The sequence below is a fragment of the Panthera pardus genome, unplaced genomic scaffold (genome assembly GCF_024362965.1).
Source record: "Panthera pardus isolate Hobbes unplaced genomic scaffold, ASM2436296v1 HiC_scaffold_25, whole genome shotgun sequence".
Lineage (NCBI taxonomy): Eukaryota > Metazoa > Chordata > Mammalia > Carnivora > Felidae > Panthera > Panthera pardus.
Window position 1 is genome coordinate 12,434,661 of NW_026526821.1, and position 20,189 is coordinate 12,454,849.

The 20,189-nt window shown below is 46.3% G+C and overlaps 1 protein-coding gene across 2 annotated transcripts; it reads right to left on the minus strand.

Annotated features, from left to right (window-relative positions):
• Positions 1-913: 913 nt before the first annotated feature.
• DDX27 (DEAD-box helicase 27) lies at positions 914-18,906 on the minus strand. 2 transcript variants are annotated; one of them, XM_019458189.2, is made up of 21 exons: positions 18,728-18,906; positions 16,863-17,009; positions 16,142-16,201; positions 15,725-15,890; positions 15,140-15,180; positions 14,927-15,013; positions 14,160-14,265; positions 12,519-12,692; positions 11,752-11,902; positions 9,266-9,365; positions 8,953-9,094; positions 7,920-8,073; positions 6,996-7,077; positions 6,719-6,896; positions 5,441-5,547; positions 5,120-5,222; positions 3,126-3,220; positions 2,908-3,031; positions 2,286-2,373; positions 1,203-1,277; positions 914-1,076 (listed from the first exon to the last, which is right to left on the minus strand). In XM_019458189.2, the coding sequence occupies exons 1-21, from the start codon at positions 18,818-18,820 to the stop codon at positions 1,058-1,060; spliced, it is 2,292 nt and encodes a 763-aa protein (XP_019313734.2). In that variant the 5' UTR covers positions 18,821-18,906; the 3' UTR covers positions 914-1,057. The 2 variants fall into 2 exon arrangements, with proteins under 2 accessions (XP_019313734.2, XP_053746131.1); XM_053890156.1 differs by having other exon boundaries at positions 16,142-16,204.
• Between the last annotated feature and the right edge of the window lie 1,283 nt (positions 18,907-20,189).

The following is a 20,189-nucleotide window of genomic DNA, read 5'->3' on the forward strand; positions in this document are numbered from 1 at the left end:
TGCTACTGGTAACTATTAAAATTTTTGAGCTGGTGGTGGGGAGGTGTATACTCCTTGAAATTATATAGGACAGAGTACAAACATACAATTTTGTTAAGGGGGATCCCTTCACTCTCATTATCAAAGGAACCTATGATTGAGAAAGGATGAGAACCTCTGTTCTACAGGGTAAAAGCTGGTTTTTGCAACAAAGAGCTAACTCATCCCTTCGGTCCCTTTGAGCTGCCGTCTCTCCAGTAGCACTTCCACAGCACAGTCTGTCAGAGTATGGGTTCAGGTAGACCCTGGTTTCAAAAACCTGAATTCCCAACAGTGTAACTCTGGAAAGTTACTCCCTTGGCTTCTTCATCTGCAAAATGGGGCTAACTACCTCGCTCACAGGGTGTAGTGAATTTAAGGAGACATGCTCAGTACACAGAACGTCTGGTACATGGCAGATGGTCACTAAATGATAGCTTTTAGGTCTTAGGACACATCAAGAGAACTTCTAGCAAGAACATCCTCCACATCCACTCCTCTATAAGCATATAAGATGTATAGGAAGTATATGGGGTAGACTATATTGAGGGAAGAGACAGAGGAATAAGATCTACAATTCAGATCGGTTTATTCTCTCCCAAAATATACTTCCTCTATTTGGGGTGTGTGTGTGTGTGTATAGTATATATTATATATACACACGTACACACATTTTTAACGTGTAATTTTTTTTTTTAAGTTTTATTTAAGTTATCTCTATACCCAACATAGGGCTCAAACTCCCAACCCCGAGATCAAGAGTCACATGCTCCCTCAGCTGAGCCAACCAGGTACTCCCCCATCTGGTATCTTTGTGTGAAAGTTAGTAAGAAGTGAGCCTTGGCTGACTCACAAGGATGCTTAGGAAATAGCTCTACATATCACCACCACTCCCAACCTTTTTTTCTTTTTTAATGTACAAATGACACACTAAATCTTTAAAAGTTTTTTTTACAAATGGAGAAAAGAGACCAAGCCAGGATGACTTCCCATAAGGAAGGGATCTAAGGGCTGCCCCACGGACTCCAGGCCACCACAGCTACTTCCTCCTCTTGTACCTACAAAGAAAATGAGCAGAGTGAAGACTGGCCCCCAAAGACAGAAACAAGGTGGAGCTTTCCCATGAAAGGTTTGTTCTCCAATCCCAGTCATAACCTCTGGCCCTCCAAAACTGCAAATATTACCTGGATTTAGATTTAAAGTTTCCTCCTCGTCTTTGGTGGTGCAAGCCCAACTGTTTCCTTTCTTCAAAGGAGGGGCTGTGGGTTCAAGAAGGTAAGATGCTGAAATGGCTGCTGGAAAGACAGATGATGTCCCATAACCCCTACCGCCTGCTCCCACATGAGGCATCACTAATGCATCATTTTCAGGGCCTGAGGTTCTACACGTAGTGTTTTCCCCTGATTAAATATGGGACTGTGGAATTTAGGGCCCAGCTCCAAAAAAAAGACTCCCTTCTCATGCATCTAAAACTAATTGGGGCACCTGGGTGGCTCAATTGGTTAAGCCTCTGACTTCAGCTCAGGTCATGATCTCACAGTTTGTGGGTTCAAGCCTCACGTCGGGCTCTGTGCTGACAGCTCAGAGCCTGGAGCTGTTTTGGATTCTGTGTCTCCCCCTCTCTCTGCCCCTCCCCTGCTCACACTCAGCACTCTGTCTCTCTCTCAAAAATTAAACATTTTTAGAAACTAAAACATTTAAAAAAAACAAAACAAAACTGGAGCACTGGCGTCGCTCAGTTAAGCGTCCAACTCTTGGTTTTGGCTCAGATCATGATCTCATGGTTCACGAGTTTGAGCCCCAGATCAGGCTTCGCGCTGACAGTGCAGAGCCTGCTTGGGATTCTCTCCCTCTCTCTTTCTGCCCCTCCCTTGCTCGCTTGCTCTCTCTCCCTCAAAATAAACTTAAAAAAATTTTTTTTTTAGTTTTACAAAAATAAACTACTTGGGAAGCTTAATCTATCCCCATCCTGGGGTGGGGTGTGTATAACACATTCCTATGAGTAAAAAGGGATCCTCTGCTATTCTGTTTCTGAACCAGAAATATGCTGTTTCTCCTCCAAGGTAGGAGGACCTTAATTCTTTCCTCCTATTCTCACTCTGGGATCCAGAGATGGGCTGTGGAGGGGGGAAGGTGTCAGACAAGAGCCCTTAAAATTAAGTATTATAAAGCTACAGGTATATGGGAATTGGGGAGCACAGAAGGAGGAAGAAGGTTTATAGCTTTAATCATAATATGAAGAACCCCATGATGACTTAAAACCCTACCCGGCTCGATACTGTTTCAAGGCCTTCTTGCTTGTGTTAGTAAGTTCTTCATCAAATACAGATTTCTTCAGCTGCTTTTGTTTCTTGGCTGTGCAGAGAAAGAACAGGTTACCTATGTCCTCTTTGGCCTAAGCTCCCAAATCCAATCCTTAAGCTCAGGGTAATGGTTCCAAATTCAGTGAATGCTCTGGTCTGGTGATTTACTGACATGGAAACAAGACATCAATCAGGTGCCAGCAAAAAAGAGATGAGGAATTCAGAAGTGCCACATCTGAAGAACCACTCCAAAGGACGACTGCAGAATCCCAAAGTAAAAACCACTGAAATGTGAAATGGGCTGAAAGACTGACTTCACTTCTTTCTACCCTGACCCACTCCTCCAAGTAGCAGTTTGTAAGGACATAGGCTCCAGAGTCAGAAATGCCTGGGTTCAAATCCTAGCTGTCCCCACTAATCATGGGGTCACTTCCCCACTTGGGAACCCAAAACTGGACAGCTGTACACACTGGTGCACACTCATTACTCAAAAACTACAGGGTCTTATCATCCCTCCAATTTTCTCCCTGACCACAAGTACAAGTTTCAGGGAGAAGCCTCCTACCAGGCAGTCCCATCTGCCTACCGGGGACTCTTGCTGGCTCCTCTTCCGGCATTGCTCGGGCCCTCTTGGCTCTGCGATTTCTCTTGGCCAGCCGCTCAGCAAACATCTGTGCCTTAAGGATTTCAAACTGGGACCTTTCTTCTGCCTGGAAAGAAGGATGATGTGAGTATGGAACAGACCAGGAAGCCCTGACACATGCCACTGGGCAGGGACTCAACTCCAAAGGGAAAGCCACTCACTGTCATCTCCCCCTTTTTCTTGGCATCCTTCATAAACTTCTTCCTCTTCTTCTTTCCTCTTAAGGCCAAGTCAAACTCCTGCAGAGCCTTGGCAACTAGGATGAGGAGACAACATGAGATTTCCGGTACTCTTGTATCTTTTTTTTTTTTTTTAAAGCAATTTACTTTTTTTTTTTTCTCAGCGTTATATTTATTTTTGAGACAGAGAGAGACAGAACATGAACTGGGGAGGGTCAGAGAGAGAGGGAGACACAGAATCTGAAACAGGCTCCAGGCTCCGAGCTGTCAGCACAGAGCCCGACGCGGGGCTCGAACTCACGGACCGTGAGATCATGACCTGAGCCGAAGTCGGACGCTCAACCGACTGAGCCACCCAGGCGCCCCTTTTGTATCTTTTTTTAAAGACGTGCACATATTTTAAATTGGTATGTAAGAGTTCAAAAAGAAGCAGCAAAAAAAAAAAAATGAGAAGCAGCAAATCATGTCCTCTCCTGGTGGTTACCTCCACCAAGTGGTAATCTCACTAAATCACATGCTTATTGCACTATTCCTCAACCCATTTGAGACATTATCTACCTCCTGGTATGAAAGATGATTTGGTTCACTTACAGTCCCAGACCTTTCCACAATATAACTATTTTTAACACAGAAACTTAACGTACACACACTCTAATTTTTTGTCCCATCAAATATAGGTGGTATTTCTTAAACTGCGGATACAACCTCTTAGCAGGGTAAGTTTGCAATCCCTAACAAAATAATAAATACACACACCCTCTGACCTACAGTTTCACTTTCAGGGATTTATCCTGCAAATCAAATATACTTGCTTAATTGTGAAAGGGCATTTGTACAGTTATTCACTACATGTTTACAACAGCAAGAAATTATAAACAAACTCAGTGTCCCTCGACAGTAAACTAATTAAATAAATTATAATCTACCCACGTGATGGAATACCGTGCACCCATTAAAAAAAAAAAGTTAACTAGGTACGTACCTGTATAAAATACAAGCTACAAAATTAAGTGGAAAAAGCAAGGCATATGGGGCACCTGGGTGGTTAAGTGTCAGTTGGTTAAGTGTTCTGACTCTTGGTTTCGGCTCAGGTCATGATTTCATAGTTTGTGGGTTTGAGCCCCGTGTCATGCTCTGTGCTGACAGCACACAGCCTGCTTGGGCTCTTTTTCTCCCTTTCTCTCTGCTCCTCCCCCACTCTCTCTCTGTCTCTCTTGTCAAAATAAAAGAAAGAAAGAAAGAAAGAAAGAAAGAAAGAAAGAAAGAAAGAAAGAAAGAAAGAGAAAGAAAGAAAAGAAAAGAAAAGAAAGAAACGAGAAAGAAAAGAAACTAGGTGTAGAAAAATCTGAATTCATTTGTGTGATAAAAAGGGGGGAGTGTAGGGAATACATATAAATATCTTCCCGACCTACTTTTTTTAAATTGTGGCAAAAAGGACAGAACACAAAATTTGCCCTTTTATGCATTCTACATCTACAATTCTGTAGCACTAATTACATTCACAGTGTTGCACAACCATCACCGTGATGTTTCTGTAACTCTTTCATCATCCCAAATGAAAGCTCTGTAACCATTAATAGTAACTCCCTCCCCACAACCCCTGGTAATCTCTATTCTACTTTCTGCATTTATGGATTTGCCTCTCTAGGTACCTCATATAAGCAGAATCACAGATATCTGTCCTTCTGCGTCTGGATCATTTCACTTGGCATGTATTCAAGGTTCACCCTTGCAGCACGTATCAGCTTCATTACGGCTGTACCACGTACTGTCGTTTTGTGTATCTGTTCATCTGCTGACAGACACAGGTTGCTTCTAACCCTTGGCTATTGTGAATCATGCTTTAATGGATACTGGCATACAAGTATCCATTTGAGTCCCTGTTCTCAGTTCTTTTGGGAATAGACCTAGCAATGGCATTGCTGGGTTCCAGGATAATTCTGTGGTTAGCTTTTTGAGGGACCTCTCCAACATACTTTTTTCCTTCTTTCTCTCTTCCTTGGTCTGGAACCAACTCCTCTCAGGCTCGTGGTTCAGCACCTCTTTCCCCTTCTCCAGGAGCCGTTTTGCTGTGTTGATCTGTGGAAACAGCAAAAAGATGGCTGCCGTGAAACCTACATCTGAGGATACGTAACATGGCAGCTGCAAGAAGCCGCTGCCTGCAAATGTCTGGGGCTCCGATAACGTTTGGCAGACACAGCATTTCGGAAGGGCAGAGCCGGCAGGGGCTGTGGGCTCTGCTCTGTGGTCGGCTTTCTGCACTGTACTGTGGGCCACAGCCCTCCACGCGGCCACACCTGGACTTCCGACTGCTGCAACTCTTTCTCCTCAGCCTCGAGCTGCAGAACCGCATACACGTCCTTCTCCATTTTCTCAATCTTGTCCCGGAACTTGAGGATGACATCTCAAGGGAAGGGAACAAAACAATTTTTTAGCTGAGGATAAGTACTGTGTAACTGATGAAAACAATATGTGTATTTAGTGACAACAGAAAATGGGGATTTTTTACATGTTATTTCTCTGCTTAACAACACCCCCCCCCACACACACACACAAAGAGCCTGTTGCTCTTGGAATAATCCAAACTCCTAAGCGTGGCCCCTATCTACCTCTCTGAGCACCTATCTCCACCTTGCTCACTGTGCCCTGGGCCCTCTGGCTCTTCCTTCACTTTAATTCGCACACCAAGTCTGCTGCCTCAGAGGCTTTGCCCTGTTTTCCTCTGCTGGGCACACAGTCTCCAGAGCACTCACGGCTGCCTCGTTCTCCTGATTCAGGGCTCAGCTCAAATGCCATCTGTTCAGAGGCCTTTCCTAAACAGCTTTCGAAAGTAGCATCTCTCCTCCTGTCTGTCATGCTAGATCACATCTATGATTTATTGTCTTTTTTCCACCAGAGTCTCAGCTGTTTTGCTTTCTGCTATATCCCTGATACCTAGAATAAACAGCACGAGGCACTTGGTAGTCCCAGGAACTGTTAGCTGACAGAATGAATGACGTGAAAATGAAAACGAGAGGAAAAAGACATCGTGAAGGGAATAAAGGTCTCAAAGGATGTGGCCCAAATGCTAATGGTGAGCTCTTCCACTTACTGTTTTCTAATACTGAATATATATTATTTTTATAACTTTAAAAAACAATTTTTAGAAAGGATGTGCTTTATATGACCCCTACAGAGGAGAAGGAAAAGCATGAAAGATATCTAAAACATAGAAGTGCTGCCCTCTGCCCCCCTGTGAAAGGAAGGAGGGTGATAAGTAAGGATTTTACCCCAAAATGAAGCCCTCTCTTCCCAAAGGATGGAAAATAACCTAAGAGTGGGGCACTCAGGGCACAAGTCTGTCATTATTCCCTTTCACATAGAGAGAGACCAAAGCCCAGAGAGGCAAGGTGAGACCGGACCAGGGTCACTCAGCAAGGAAGGGGCAGGACTGGGATTCAAATCTGACTCCTGACCGCAAGGCACCTGCTCTCACCTATTACCCTCTGCCTCCAGCTCTGTCCCACAGAGTCCGATCTAGGACCCTGCCCTGCCCACCCCAACCACCCTAAGCTGCTGCAGTGGTGCCTGCTCACCTTGGGGAAGTATCCGGGCCTTCACAGGGGCTTTGGCGGCTTTTACGATCTCCTTCAGCATCTTCCGCTCCTCTTCTCCAACCAGAGACACTGAGCGCCCAGCCCTGCCAGCCCGCGCCGTTCGCCCCACTCGGTGGACATAATGCTTGATGGTGTTGGGCATGGTGAAGTTGATTACCTGGAAGGTCAAAGTCAGACCTGGGAGTTGGAGGGAAAGGGGACACAAGGAGGCACAAAGACTCCCACCAAAAGTTCAAGGAAGACACGGGCTGCTCACCGTTTTGACCCCCTCGATGTCAAGTCCACGGGCTGCCACATCTGTGGCCACAAGGATGTCAATCTGTTCGTCCTTAAAGCGCCTGGAAATAGCCACAAACAGATGTTCACTTGGATACCTAAGCCCAAAAATGCTTGCAGGAGCCTGAGCCAGCAGAGAGAATGCCAATCCCTTTGGAGTCAAGCAGCAAAGTATAGATGGTCAGAGTGACCATCTGAACAAGATCCTAAACGTCAGACCATCTAATACTTCACACAACACCTTAAACATCCTGTAACACAGAACAAATGTAGTTTTGTTTATACCACCTTAAGCCCCAACTCTACAAATATGAAAGTCAGGAACCACAGAGCTAAATTATAGGAAGTAGCAGATGCAAATGTCTTCCGCGTTCAAAACAGCCTTTCTTTATAAAAATAACTTTCAGCTGCCTATGATCTATGGGGATAGGTGGAGAATTCTAAAGGTTTCTCCCTGCCTACCAGCATGACTCCATTCTATGAGAATTAAACAAGAAAACACATGGAAAAACAAAGGGCACAGCAAAGTAAATGATGAGGAAATGGTGGCTGGCTTTGATTCCAAATCTCATTCTATCAGACCCAGGTATGCCCACTGCTCTGGAAAACCTATAAAGAACAAGACACATGCTATGTCCTCCCAAGTCAGAATTTTCTGCTGTGGCCCCCTCAGCAGTTCCCACACTCAATCCTAGGGCACAAGTGTCATCTGCGGGACTACAAGGAGTTCTGAATGTGTCTAAGACAGCCTTACAGCAGTGAGACTAAAATCTCTGAAGGAGGGAGTCGTGCTATCTGCATTCCATGCTACTGCTCTAACGTAACCTCTGTGTGGGATTTTCCCCCTTTCAAATGAGAGCCCTCTCTGAAGGATGGAGGGGAGCCTCAGGCCCCCGAAGTTTACCGGAGGGCCTCCAGCCGCTGTGTCTGTGACAGGTTGCCATGGAGCTCGCCCACCTGCAGCCCCATGAGCCCCAGGAGGATGTGCATGCGGTGGGCCTGCTTCTTGGTCTGGGTGAACAGCATCACGTGGTCAGTGAAGGTTCTTGTCAACAGAGCTGGAGAGGAGAGAAGAGTGAGCTGGAAGCCACCTCCAATACATACTCCCCACTCCCTCACCTATGAAGTGGCTGCTGTGCCTGGCACTGGAGGAGACAGGCTCATGTTCCAGGGCAGAGAAGAAGAGAAGCCAATTCCCAAGTGTGATAAATGCTGTGGGAGAGTGAAAGCAAGACAGGGAGGCAGCTTTAGGGCTGGCCTCTCTAAAGAGGTGATACTAGGCTGAATGACAAAGTACAAGATTTGGGGAAAGATTTCAGGCAGAGGAAAGAGCAAATGTAAAGGCCCCGAGGCAAGACAAACTTGGTTTCAACGAAAGCAGGAGAGCATGGCTGGGCATCATGAGCAAAGGCACCAAGGCTGAGGACTCCAGGCAGGCAGGGGCCAGGTCCCAGAGGGCCATACAGGACTTGCTAGGGAGTGTAGATTGTGGTCTAAGTGCGATGGGGAGACACCAGAGGGTTGTAAATAGGGAGGTAACATGAGCAAATGTTCACTAGTAAATGATCACTTTAAATGATCAGCAGTGTGGAGAAAGGGTTACCAAGGAACAAGAGTGGGAGTAGGAGCCAAGTACAAGGCCACTGCCAACAATTCAGGCAAGAGAGGCAGTAGCTTGAACCAAGGGCCAGAGGGGTGGTGGTGGGGGAAGTAGCTATGTATTCAGCAGGACCGAAGGAGGACTGGACAGCAGGAAAGAGGTGAGGTGACAGAAAAGGGGGAGGAAGGACCTGTGGCCCAAGTGGCAGAGCAAATAAATAAACAGAAGTACCATGCAACAAGTCAGGGGATCCTGAGAGAGGAGGTGCCAGGAAACACCCCACCACTAGAGTGTGCCACCCACAAGGCCAAGGGAATCTGGCACCCTGGGCTTTCACCTGCCACGATGGCTTCCCGGTCCCCTTCCCGATTCGGCCGGATCCGGACAAACTCCTGCCTCAGGAAGGGGGCCACATCTGTGTTGCTGTTCACAAATATTCGGACAGGATTCTTCAAGGAGACAGAAGCCAGATCTTTTACCTGCCCAGCACAAAGACAGGAATGCTCACTGGCCTGCCAGGAGGCAGGGAGGTGGGGAGAGGAGGAGGCAGTGGAGGCAAGCCATGTTTGCCCCAGGCCCCCCGCTGCAGCCCAGGCAGGGTCCTCTGCACCCCTCCATTCACCCCACCAAGCAGAATTCCTGAGGCCCACCTCGTCCGTCATAGTGGCTGAGAAAAGCATCGTTTGGCGGTGGTGGGAACACATCCGGATGATCTCCTTCATCTGTTCCTCAAAGTACTCGTCCAGCATCCTGATACGCAGGGAGAAGGAATCAAGAGAAATGGACTGAGCTTGCATCTGTTGCAGTGATGTTGTAACTGGTTACGTTGCAGGCTCATTTATTGACTTATGAATTAGTACTGTTGGTTTAGCCGTTCACCAAGATTCACTAAGAACTATCATCTGGCCACGTTTGTTTTATCCTTTTTTTTTTTTTTTTTTTTTGCGGAGCTATTTATAAGTTGCAGACATCACCACACCTTGACCCAGCTATCTCAGTGCACAATCCCTAAGGACCTTCTCCTACATCATCATAATGTCGTTATCACACCCAAAACGTTGAAGTGTTTGAGTAGTGTCTAAACTACAGTCCATATTGAAATATCCCTAACTATCCCCAAAATGTCATTTTATAGCTGTCTTTTTATGTTTTCAGTTCAGGAACCAAAGTTCCTACACTGCATTGGCTGTCATGTTTCTTTGGTCTCCCTTCATCCAGAAAAGTCTCCTCAAGCTTTGTCACATTCTGTCTTTGTCTGATTATTTCCCAGTGACCTGATTCAATAACTCATCGCTTCGAGAACGTGCAGGGATGCGGCTGTGCATCTCCCTCTCCATCTGGAGACACAGTCACTGACGTGAGTTTGATCACATGATTAAGGTGGGACCTGCCAGTTCTCTTTGCTGTAAAGGAACCTTTTTCTTCTTGTAGATAATATTAATCAGTATAGAATTACATTAATTCCAATTTGTTCAACTGAACAAATCCTCTACAGTGTTTCTCCCTCCAGCTCAGGCTCCAGTCAAGGATCAGGTACCACATTTAGCTGTCATGGTCCTTGGTTGCCTTAATAAGACCCTTCCACAGCCTTTCTTGGTCTTCTGGGACTTTAACATTTAAAAAAACTTTTTTAACATTTATTTATTTTGAGAGAGAGACACAGAGTGTGTGCACGCACGAGAGCAGGGGAGGGCTGGGGAACAGAGTGGGGGAGGGAGGGAGGGGGAAGGAGGGAGGGAGAGAGAGAGGGAGGGAGAGGGAGGGGGGGAGAGAGGGAGAGAGAGAGAGAGAGAGAGAGAGAGAATCCCAAGCAGGCACTGCACTGTCAGCACAGAGCCTACCGCAAGCCTCAAACTCATAAACTGCAAGATCATGACCTGAGCCAAAATCAAGACTCAGACGTTTTAACTGACTGAGCCACCCAGGCGCCTCTAGACATTAACACTTTTTAATACAATTCCCTTCCCCTTCAAAACCTAAATCAGATCATGTTCCCTCTGCTTAGAAAGATCTCCTTTACCTCCCTCAGGACTCAAGAATGGTTCATTTGCTCAGGGGGATTTAATCCATTATTCAATAAACACTTACCAAGCATCTGCTAGATACCAGACACAATCCTGGACGTAGAGCAACAAGCTCTTCACAAATATGTTCCAGGGGAGAGGAGGGACACAACCACCACAGAACCATTCGGGTGACAATGTAGGAGGTAGGAAAGGTGTAACGCCTCAGAGAATGGAAGACAGAAGTGTTATAGGGACCAGCAAAGGCTCTTCCAGTAAGGAACAGCTGGAACAGAAACCTGAGGAAGTAAAGGTTCAGTCCAAGCTGAGAGGACAGCAAGTGCAGAAGCCCCTTCATGGGCTGACAGGACTTCCCAATGGCTGCTCTGTGGGTGGACGATGAGAACACAGATGATGCGAAGAATCCTTCCCAGGACAACTGGAAGACAGGCCTGCCAAGCACTGAGATGGGAAGAGAGAGGAAGGGGCATATGGGGTCAGAAGTTCAGTTCAGGACCTGTTTAGTTTGGAGATGCTTCAACTGGAGAGGAAACCTGAACAGACGCCTCATTCCCCTGCCTCCACCTCAATCATTAGTCCGGTTCGTTGAGGTTCATTCTGTTTGGTCATGAAGGAAAGAGGTAAGCAGATGGGAGCCATATGAGAGAAAGGGAGGGAGAGGGAGAGAGAGAGAGAGAGAGAGAAACAGCGTGAGCAGGGGAGGGGCAGAGAGGAGACACAGAATCCAAAGCAAACTCCAGGCTCTGAGCTGTCAGCACAGAGCCCCACGAGGTTCTCAAACCCACGAACCGCGAGACCTTGACCTGAGCCGAAGTCGGACGCTCAACTGACTGAGGCACCCAGGCGCCCCTTGGTGGGTATTTATTCTTATCCCTCACTTATATTTCCAAATCTCAGGAAGCGGCAAAGCCAGAATCTGATCTATCCTCCCTCTTCACCATCACATTGTAGAGAGAGAAAAAAAGCAAAATAATCCAGGCTAATGAGGAACAGAGGTCCAAATGTGAGCGGCTAAACTGGCATCGCACACATGGCTATGGCGAGATCCATGCAGAATAATGTGGTGGCCACAGGACCTCAGAGCACCTGGGGCCTCACCATTCCAGGTGTACCTGTCAGCCTCATCCAGGATGAGCACCTCGATACTGCTCAGGTGGAAGGAAGGGCAGTTGTGGAGGTGATCGATGAGCCGGCCTGGGGTGGCGATGAGGATGTCAGGCGCTGCCCTAAGAGCTGCTTCCTGAGACTTCACATCCAGGCCCCCTGCAGAGAAGAGCGCCCCCCCCCCACAGGTGGTCAATTCGGTCAGTGGTTCATCGGTATTGACTGGGCCCTGCCACCTGCCATGTCTCATCCCAGATGCAGGGGAAAGAGCAGAGGACAAGACTGGCAAAGGCCCTGCTCGTGTGGATTTAAAAGACACTGGGAGAGGCAGATCATTACGTTACAATTGTGCTAAGTGTGAAAAAAGATGATGACAGGAAGACACTTCAGAATAGGTGGATTCAAACACACAAGGACAGAAGCAGCTGCTGTGAAAACTAATGCTTTCTACATTACCTCTGACATCCCCCTGCATAGGGAAGGGAACTGTTAGAGAACAGTTATCACATAACATTATCAGAAATATTCTGCCCCAAATATTTGATTCTTTATTCATACAAACCAAAAATTACATCCTAAATTGGTTTAGTACCAAGAAGATTTTTTTGCCCCAAATCTTGGAAGTTTCATTTTTTAAGGCTGGTTAAGTCTCAGTTAAGCCCCCCCACTATCTACTTTGACAACACCTCGTCTGCTTTTTCAGTGGGTTTAATCGTAGGAAGGCTTTCCCACCCGCCACCACGTCACAGTCTCTCAGGGACAGCCAGACACTCACCCACAGCCAGGCAGGTGGTAATGTTGCAGAACTGAGCCAGCTGCTTGGTTACAGAGTGCACCTGGATGCCCAGTTCTCGGGTGGGAACCAGCACGAGCACGCGGGTGACAGGAGCCTGGCGGGGTTTGTAGATCAGACGCTCCAAGACAGGTAGGGCAAAAGCAGCAGTTTTACCTGCGGGAAAAGGTAGCAGCAAAGCAGTGAGGGGAGCTTCAGTCCCTTCAAGATTCAGGTATTCACCTGAGCCCAGAAAACCTACGTATCTGTTCAGGAGGAAATGAAGCAAATTTTTTTTTCATAAAGCTTTTTTTCTGGTTTTAAACCACAGCATCCATGTAAAAAATCTGAGAAGTACAAAAACAAATATGAAAATAATAAAAATCACCCACAATTCAGCCAATCAGAGATAAAGCACCAACATAATGGTATCTATATTACCAATATTCTTCTGAATGGACAGAAATATAAAAAGACAAATTTAATGCAATAACACTATATATTCTGTTCAGTAATCCCCGTTTAAAAAAAGCACCGTGTTAACGGTGCCTGGCTGGCTCAGTTGGCAGAACACGCAGCCCTTGATCTCAGGATCGTGAGTTAAGAGACTCATGTTGGGGATAGAGATTACTTAGAAAAAAAAAAAAAATGTATTTCCTGTTTCTTTAAATACGTTTATTTTAATGGTTGTATAATATTCTATCACATGACTGTTTCTACTCTATAATTAACTGTACTGATATGAAACACTGTGATGAACACATTTTATAAAATCCTTACTCCCATTAGAGCAGCGACAAGAAGTCATGGTCACAGATACACCCTAATAGGATATTCACAGGTCACAGATTTCAGGGGAGTCTGATGAAGGTCATGTTATTTATACATAAGCCCCAGTCACAGGAGTGAAGATTTTATGAAAGGAGTGTTCATCACAACCTTGTATATTAGTGCAGTTAATTGCAGAGTAAAAATAGTTACATAATAGAATACCATGCAACCATTTTTTAAAAATGAAGAGTATTTTAAAAAATAAGAAAATGTAGGAGCACCTGAGTGGCTCAGTCAATTAAGCACCGGACTCTTGATCTTGGCTCAGGTCATGATCTTGCAGTTCCTGGGGTCGAGACACGCATCAGGCTCTCACAGAGTGGAGCCTGCTTGGGATTCTTTCTCTCCCTGTCTCTCTCTACCCCTCCCCTGCTCTCACTCTCAAAATAAATAAATAAACATTTTTTAAAAATAAGAAAATATAATGTTGAGGGTTTTTTTTTTAAAGGAAATTAATAAACAGAATATACAGTGTTACTGCATTACAGTTTATATTTATATATATTTTTTTAATATTTAGTCATTTTTGAGAGAGAGAATGTAAGCAGGGGAGGGGCAGAGAGAGAGAGAGAGAAGGGGCAGAGAGAGGGGAACAGAGGATCCAAAGCGGGCTCCTTGCTGACAGCAATGAGCCCAACACGGGGCTCGAACTCATGAACCGTGAGATCATGACCTGAGCTGAAGTTGGACGTTCAACCGACTGAGCCACCCAGGTGCCCCTATATTTGCATATTTAGCAAAGGTGGCCCTTGGGTAAATCAACATAGACCCTTGCTGCAGGTTGAACACCCTCCTTCTGCCTCTTCCTCTTACCTGTCCCAGTGGCTGCACAGGCACAGATATCCTTCCCCAACAGACCCACAGGTATGCATGCCTTCTGAATCGGGGTGGGCTGCTTGAAGCCCATGGCTGTAATGGCCTGAACAGAAAAGACAGGGTCACACAGGAGGGGGAGGAGGAGTCCCAGCATGAAACAAGCAGGTGGTGACTGCTTCAATCCCTCCCATTCATTCCGCATTTATCAAGTGCCTATTGTGTGGGAGGCCTGTTCTAAGCATGGAGGACACAGCACTACACCAAAGAAATAAAAACCCCACCTTGGCAATCTTACAATCTGGTAGGAAAAAAAAGACCAGAAAGAAACACATGCCATATGGAGATAAATGCTATGGAGAAAACTACAGCAGACAAGGGGGCTTGGGAGGAGGACAATTTACAGTAGGATCAGGGAATGTCTCACTGAGCAAAGGACACTGAGTAGAACCCTGAAAGAGGTGAGCACCCCAACAAGATTACTGAAAAAATCTTCCAGGCAGAGGGAGCAGTAAGTGCCAAGACCCTGAGAAGAAGACACCTAACCTTTTTGAGGGCCAGTGAGGAGGCCAAAGAGTGAGGAGACATATCAGAGGAGACCAGAAGGAGCAGAGCCTTACAAGTCAAAAGAGAAATTTTTGTTTAAGAGGGTTCTTTGGCAGTTGTGTGGACAACAGAATTCAGGGAGGCAAAGAGCCCAGTTTAGGGCCAGGAGCCTAGTTAAGGGTGACTGCAATAATCCCATGGTTGCCAAAAGAAGCCAATACCTTCAGAAGAGGGCGAGAAAGGTTCATGTCCTGGAAGGAGAGGTTTTCATCATACTGGGATGCATCTTCAAAAAATCCTCCTGCTTCCTACACCAGGAAATCAAAAGATGGACCAAGAATTCAGCAAAATGGGCCTAAGAAAACTAACTGGCCTCAGAAATCCAGTCAGGATGCAAAAATAAGCTGCACGCTGTTGTCCACGCTCATACGCACCTGTCCTTTCTTCTTCTTCCGCTCCTTTACTTTGAGTGTATCTGTGGAGAAAAACAGAGCTGACAATCAGGGCTTGTGCTTACTGAGCATGTACAATCTGCTAGATGCGGCCCTAAGTGCTTTATGTGGACACCTCACTGAATCTACCCAACAGCCTGAGGGAGCTACTGTCATTAGTCTCGGTTCACAGGTGAGGACACCAAGCAGCAAACCGGGCAAGTTCCAGAGACCACCGTGCCGTATTATCATATTTTAGCACTCGTTTCTGCAAGAAATAATTACAGAGCACCCATTTCATGGCGGGGCCCATCTGAGGTGGGATGTGGGGGACCTATCACCCCAAATAGGTCTGAATCTTAGAGGTGCCAGCAGCTGTGTGGGGCTGGGGATGGGGAAAAGGGTACAGTCTGCCTGCAAAGTACGACAACCATAACAAAATCCCAAGAAAAAAGAGAAGCTAGAAGGAGTTTAACAAGGAGATCTTAAATGGAACTGTGTAGAAGAACATAGGAAATCCTACAGAGGAAAGGCAGACCCTTTCCAACTTCCTGCCCCCCGTTCTGACATCGCCTCTGTAGCATCCACCTGCTTTGGTGAGGATGTTCTCATCAGCTGATGAGTAATCAGTCTCTGAGTCTTCATCTTCTGGGCCTTCCTCATCCTTCCCTTCAAGGTCTTCCTGCTCCTCCGGTTCAGAGCCCTCCTTTGCTTCCTTCTCCTTCTCTGACTTCCCAGACTTGGCTTCTTTATCCTGGAAAAAATATTTTAATAAAGCAAGGCAACTACAAAACTTCAGGAAATCCAGAACCTCTGAAGAGCAATCTTATGCTCTCCAGCCTGGGCAGAACACTATGTGGATTCTTAGGGAATATTAACCACAGACAAAGAGAAGCCTTGCACCAGACGTTCTCCAGTTCATACTTACAGAAAAATGGTGGGGTTGTGTTGAGGGTAAAGCTCAGGGCTTAACTACACACAGAAGTACCTGCTCTGCTTTCTCACCTCTGTTTTCCTTTTCTTGCGAACTTTCTCAATCTTCTCATCTAATGTAGTAGCCGCCCTCTGCTGATAAAAATAGACGAAAAAGAAACACACATATGGGAAAGAGACAAAGCAAGATTTCTCTGAGGGTTGGGTCTCAAATGTTACTACAGAAAAGGCTTGTCTGTCCTTGGGACAGATTAATCAATCTGCAGATTATTCACAACAAGAACAACAACAAACATAACAAATAGTCAACTATGAAAAATCCTGACCTGGAACCAAGAACATCTATATTTTAGAAGGTGTTTACTATTTACAACAATATAATTACCAAGAGATGTCACATTTGTATCTGAATGCTACTTAGAAAAACCCTTCCCCATGCCAATCAGACAGAATTTGTGATTTTTTTCCCCTTTTCAGTATGGTTTTAGAGAATGCCTTTCCTAATGAAGGAAATAAGATATTTCTGATACATTAAAACATCATCTGTGGATCAATTCATGTGTTTGTAACTAGTCTGTAATACACCTATTTTGCAATATTTTACACGTTTGTTTTAGTCAAGACTATGGGTTATTTGTGACTGCTTCTCCCCACCCCACATGTTTATTTCCAAGAGTTCCAGTGTCTGTTGAATGTAAGCAAGTGGCAAAAGGCAGTGAGGTCCAGGCTAGACTCCGAAACCTACTGTCCAACTCTACCAGGCCTGGAACTGCCTATCTCTGTCAGTTCTCACCTTCTTCTTGAGCTGGCTCATGACATCAGCCATGGCCCAGCTGCCATCGTATGCCCCCTCCTTCTCAGTGAAAACAAAGTCAGGGTTGAAATCGGCACTACGGTTCTTCTGCAAGGCTTTCTGCTTTCTGCCCAGTACAATGGGCCCCTGGGAAGAGGGAGAAACAGAGTGACTATGGTACTGAGATGAAACAGCATAGAACAGGAATCTACAATTGTGGCAGATTTTAACACAGCTCTCTCAGTAACTGATAGGTTAAGCAGACAAAAATTAAGTGTCTGTAGAAAACCTGAAGAGTACAATAAGCTTCTTTCCAGTGAACGTGTAGAGAACACTGCACCCACCATTATAGAATGTGTATTCGGAGAAACATGGAATAGGTACAAAAACTGATCACATAGGAGGCTTTTAAGCAAATCTTCAAAGTTTCAAAGAATCAATATTACACAGATTACTTTCTCTTGCTGCAATTCAATTAAGTTAGAAATCAGTAACAATGGGCGCCTGAGTGGCTCAGTCAGTTGAGTGTCTGACTCTTGCTTTTGGCTCAGGTCATGACCCCATGGTCATTGTATCAAGCCCTACATCTGGCTCTGTACCGAGCATGGAGCCTTCTTAAGATTCTCTCTCTCCCTCTGCCCCCTCCCCCACTCATGCCTTCTCTAAAATTAAAAAAAAAAAATTTTAATCAATAACAAAAAACCCATACATGTGAAAACTGGAAAAGGAGGAAGACTGGCTAAACGATGGCTTCCAAGAACTAAAAAGTGCTATGCTGACTTTTTTTCCTTACTTGAGTTAAATAATTTCATGAGAACTCTCACGCTAAACTTTGTTAGTAGTAATGATTGCATATCATTTCTTGGATACTCAGTTTAACTATCGATAGCTGTATCATATATCAACTTCATATATCAACTTTGGCATCATCATTTTATGACAGTTTTACATTCAAGAAATAAAAAGATTCTAGCTGCTAAGCAGAGAATACCCTGGGGGAGGAGGGTTCAAGAGAGGTGGCAAGAAAAGAGCTGGAGATCAAATATGTTAGGATGCTAGGTCCCCAAGCACAAGGTCTCAGTAGCCTGGACTACGGTGGGAGCAGTGTGGTTGGAGGAAGGGAGAGAAGCTAAAGAGAGAGTCTTGAGCTAGCCTGCACAAGACTGGAGGGGGGTGAGGAGGAAGCTGTCAAGGTTGACACCCAGGTTTCTGGCTTGAGATGGAGCAGATTGGCAAGGTGAGGGAGCCCAGAGTTCAACTTTGGTGCTGAATTTGTTGAGGCCCCGGGTCACTCAAGTGGAGGTGTCTGTAGGCAGATGAGGCCACCATGGGGCAAACACCCAGGCTGGATCTTTGAAGGGTGAGCATCTTTTTCACGACACGATTCCTGTTTTAACTGCCATGGTGCTTAAAGTCTGTAACCGTCCCACCCAACATGAGCTTCAGGAGAATGGTGTCCTTGCCCATCTTGTTCACTGCTGTGTCCCGAACGCTTAACACCAGGTGTAGCACACGTAAGTGTTCAATAAATACTGGCTTAATGAACGAATCCCTGATCAGGAATTAGGCCTGGCCTCGCCCCTGGGTCTCTACTACGCAGGGCATGGATTCAACATGAGGTCAGTGATGGACACTGAGTTCACCAAGACGACACAGCACGCTGCCGGCACCGGAGCGGAGGTGATGAAAAGTTAGTGGCGAGCAAACTGAAGAAGATCTTGGGGCCCCCTTCCAGGGACACTTGCCGGTCTGGCAGGAGGTCGCTGAGGAGTTGAGGGTAGGGGCCTGAAGAAGCATGGAGAAAGGAAGCAGTGACAGAAATATGAATGCGCGCCGCAGCGCCCCGAACCCAGACAGGCTCATACCTCCTCCTCCTCGTCCGCGGAGTCAGACTCAGGCTCCACCGGCACCTCGTCATCTTCGCCTATGGTCCCGATTAAACCCAACTCTGCCAGCATGCTGCCGCAGAACCACTTCCGTAAACCAGCTCGCGCGCAGGACGGCCCTTAACTTGCCCGAGACCTCCTCGTCGCCACTGCGCATGTGCTGACCTCACTTCCGCTTGGGGGCAGGCCCCGTGGCGCTCCCTTCCCCCGTCGCGGAGGGCGCACGCGGCCATCTGGGAGGTAGCTTGGGGTGACGGGTGTTGGGTGACGGGCTAGGCGGGGCTGGGCTTCGGTGAAGCCCTTTGTCTTGCTTGGTTCGCCGGTCGAAGTGTGCGCGGTGCGAGGTGGTGCGCTGGCCTAGCTCACTCTGTGCGTGTGTATTTACGGACAGTTGTGGAAGAATGTACAGTGAACGCTTAGCGGGGAATGCCCCTGCCTACTAGAATTAATGTGTTTTTATTTTCCTCTTAGATTTTTTTCCACATTAACATTTATCTTCATAAAGAAAAAAAGTTAAAGAGAATAGCTAACACACAGTGCTCGCGGGGGAGGGGCAGAGAGAGAGGGAGACACAGAATCTAAAGCAGGCTCCAGGATCTGAGCTGTCAGCACAGAGCCCGACTCACGGCTGCACCTGAGCTGAAGTCCGACTTAGCCACCCAGACACCCCAGATAGCTAACACATAGAAGTTACGGTGTGCCGAGAACTGATTAGAACTGATTACAGTACTTTTACGTGCATTAACTAATTTAGTCCTCATAGCAACCCTAGCAGAAGGTACCATTATTATCGACATTTTACACACGGGGAGAATGAGGCACAGAGAGGTCCCAAAATCACAGAGCCAAGATTACAACCGAGGCAGTGGCTCCAGAGTCTGGGAAGTAGGTCCCAGAGCTTACCAGGAACGTTTCCTCCTTTTTGCGTGTGGAAATCCTACTGGTAAATGCAGCTCATTGATTGCCTGCTCACTGATTGCCTCCTCTAGGCGACTTGCCCTACACATCTGCTGGAACGGGTACTACCTATCCTTGGTAGCCATTTGCTTCTTCCATATCAACACCAATTGTTTAGTTATCTTTTCCGTGTGTGTATGCAATTTTTACCATTAAAAAAAAAAACTTTTAATGTTAATTTTTGAGGGAGAGAGAGAGAGAGCGAGAGCGCGAGCAGGGAAGTTGGCCCAGAGAGAGGGAGAGGGAGACGCAAAATCCCAAGCAGGCTCCAGGCTCCGAGCTATCAGCACACGGCACAATGTGGCGCTTGACCTCAACAAACTGAACTGGGAGATCATGACCTGAGCTCAAGTCCCACACTTAACTGTCTGAGCCACCCAGTCTCCCTGATTTCTACCATTTTTAAGTGTACAGTTCAGTGCTATATGTTTACAGAATTTTTTCATGAATGCAAATGAACCCATTCTCCTCTCTCCCCAATCCT

Bases quoted from the DNA above. Each gene is read 5' to 3' on its own strand.
- DDX27 (XM_053890156.1), bottom strand. From the start codon at position 18,820: ATGCTGGCAGAGTTGGGTTTAATCGGGACCATAGGCGAAGATGACGAG. The intron at 16,205-16,862 runs GTGAGAACTGAC...TATTTTTATCAG, and splicing joins TGAGCCAGCTCAAGAAGAAG to CAGAGGGCGGCTACTACATT. The intron at 11,903-12,518 runs GTGAGTGTCTGG...TCTTCTCTGCAG, and splicing joins TACCACCTGCCTGGCTGTGG to GGGGCCTGGATGTGAAGTCT.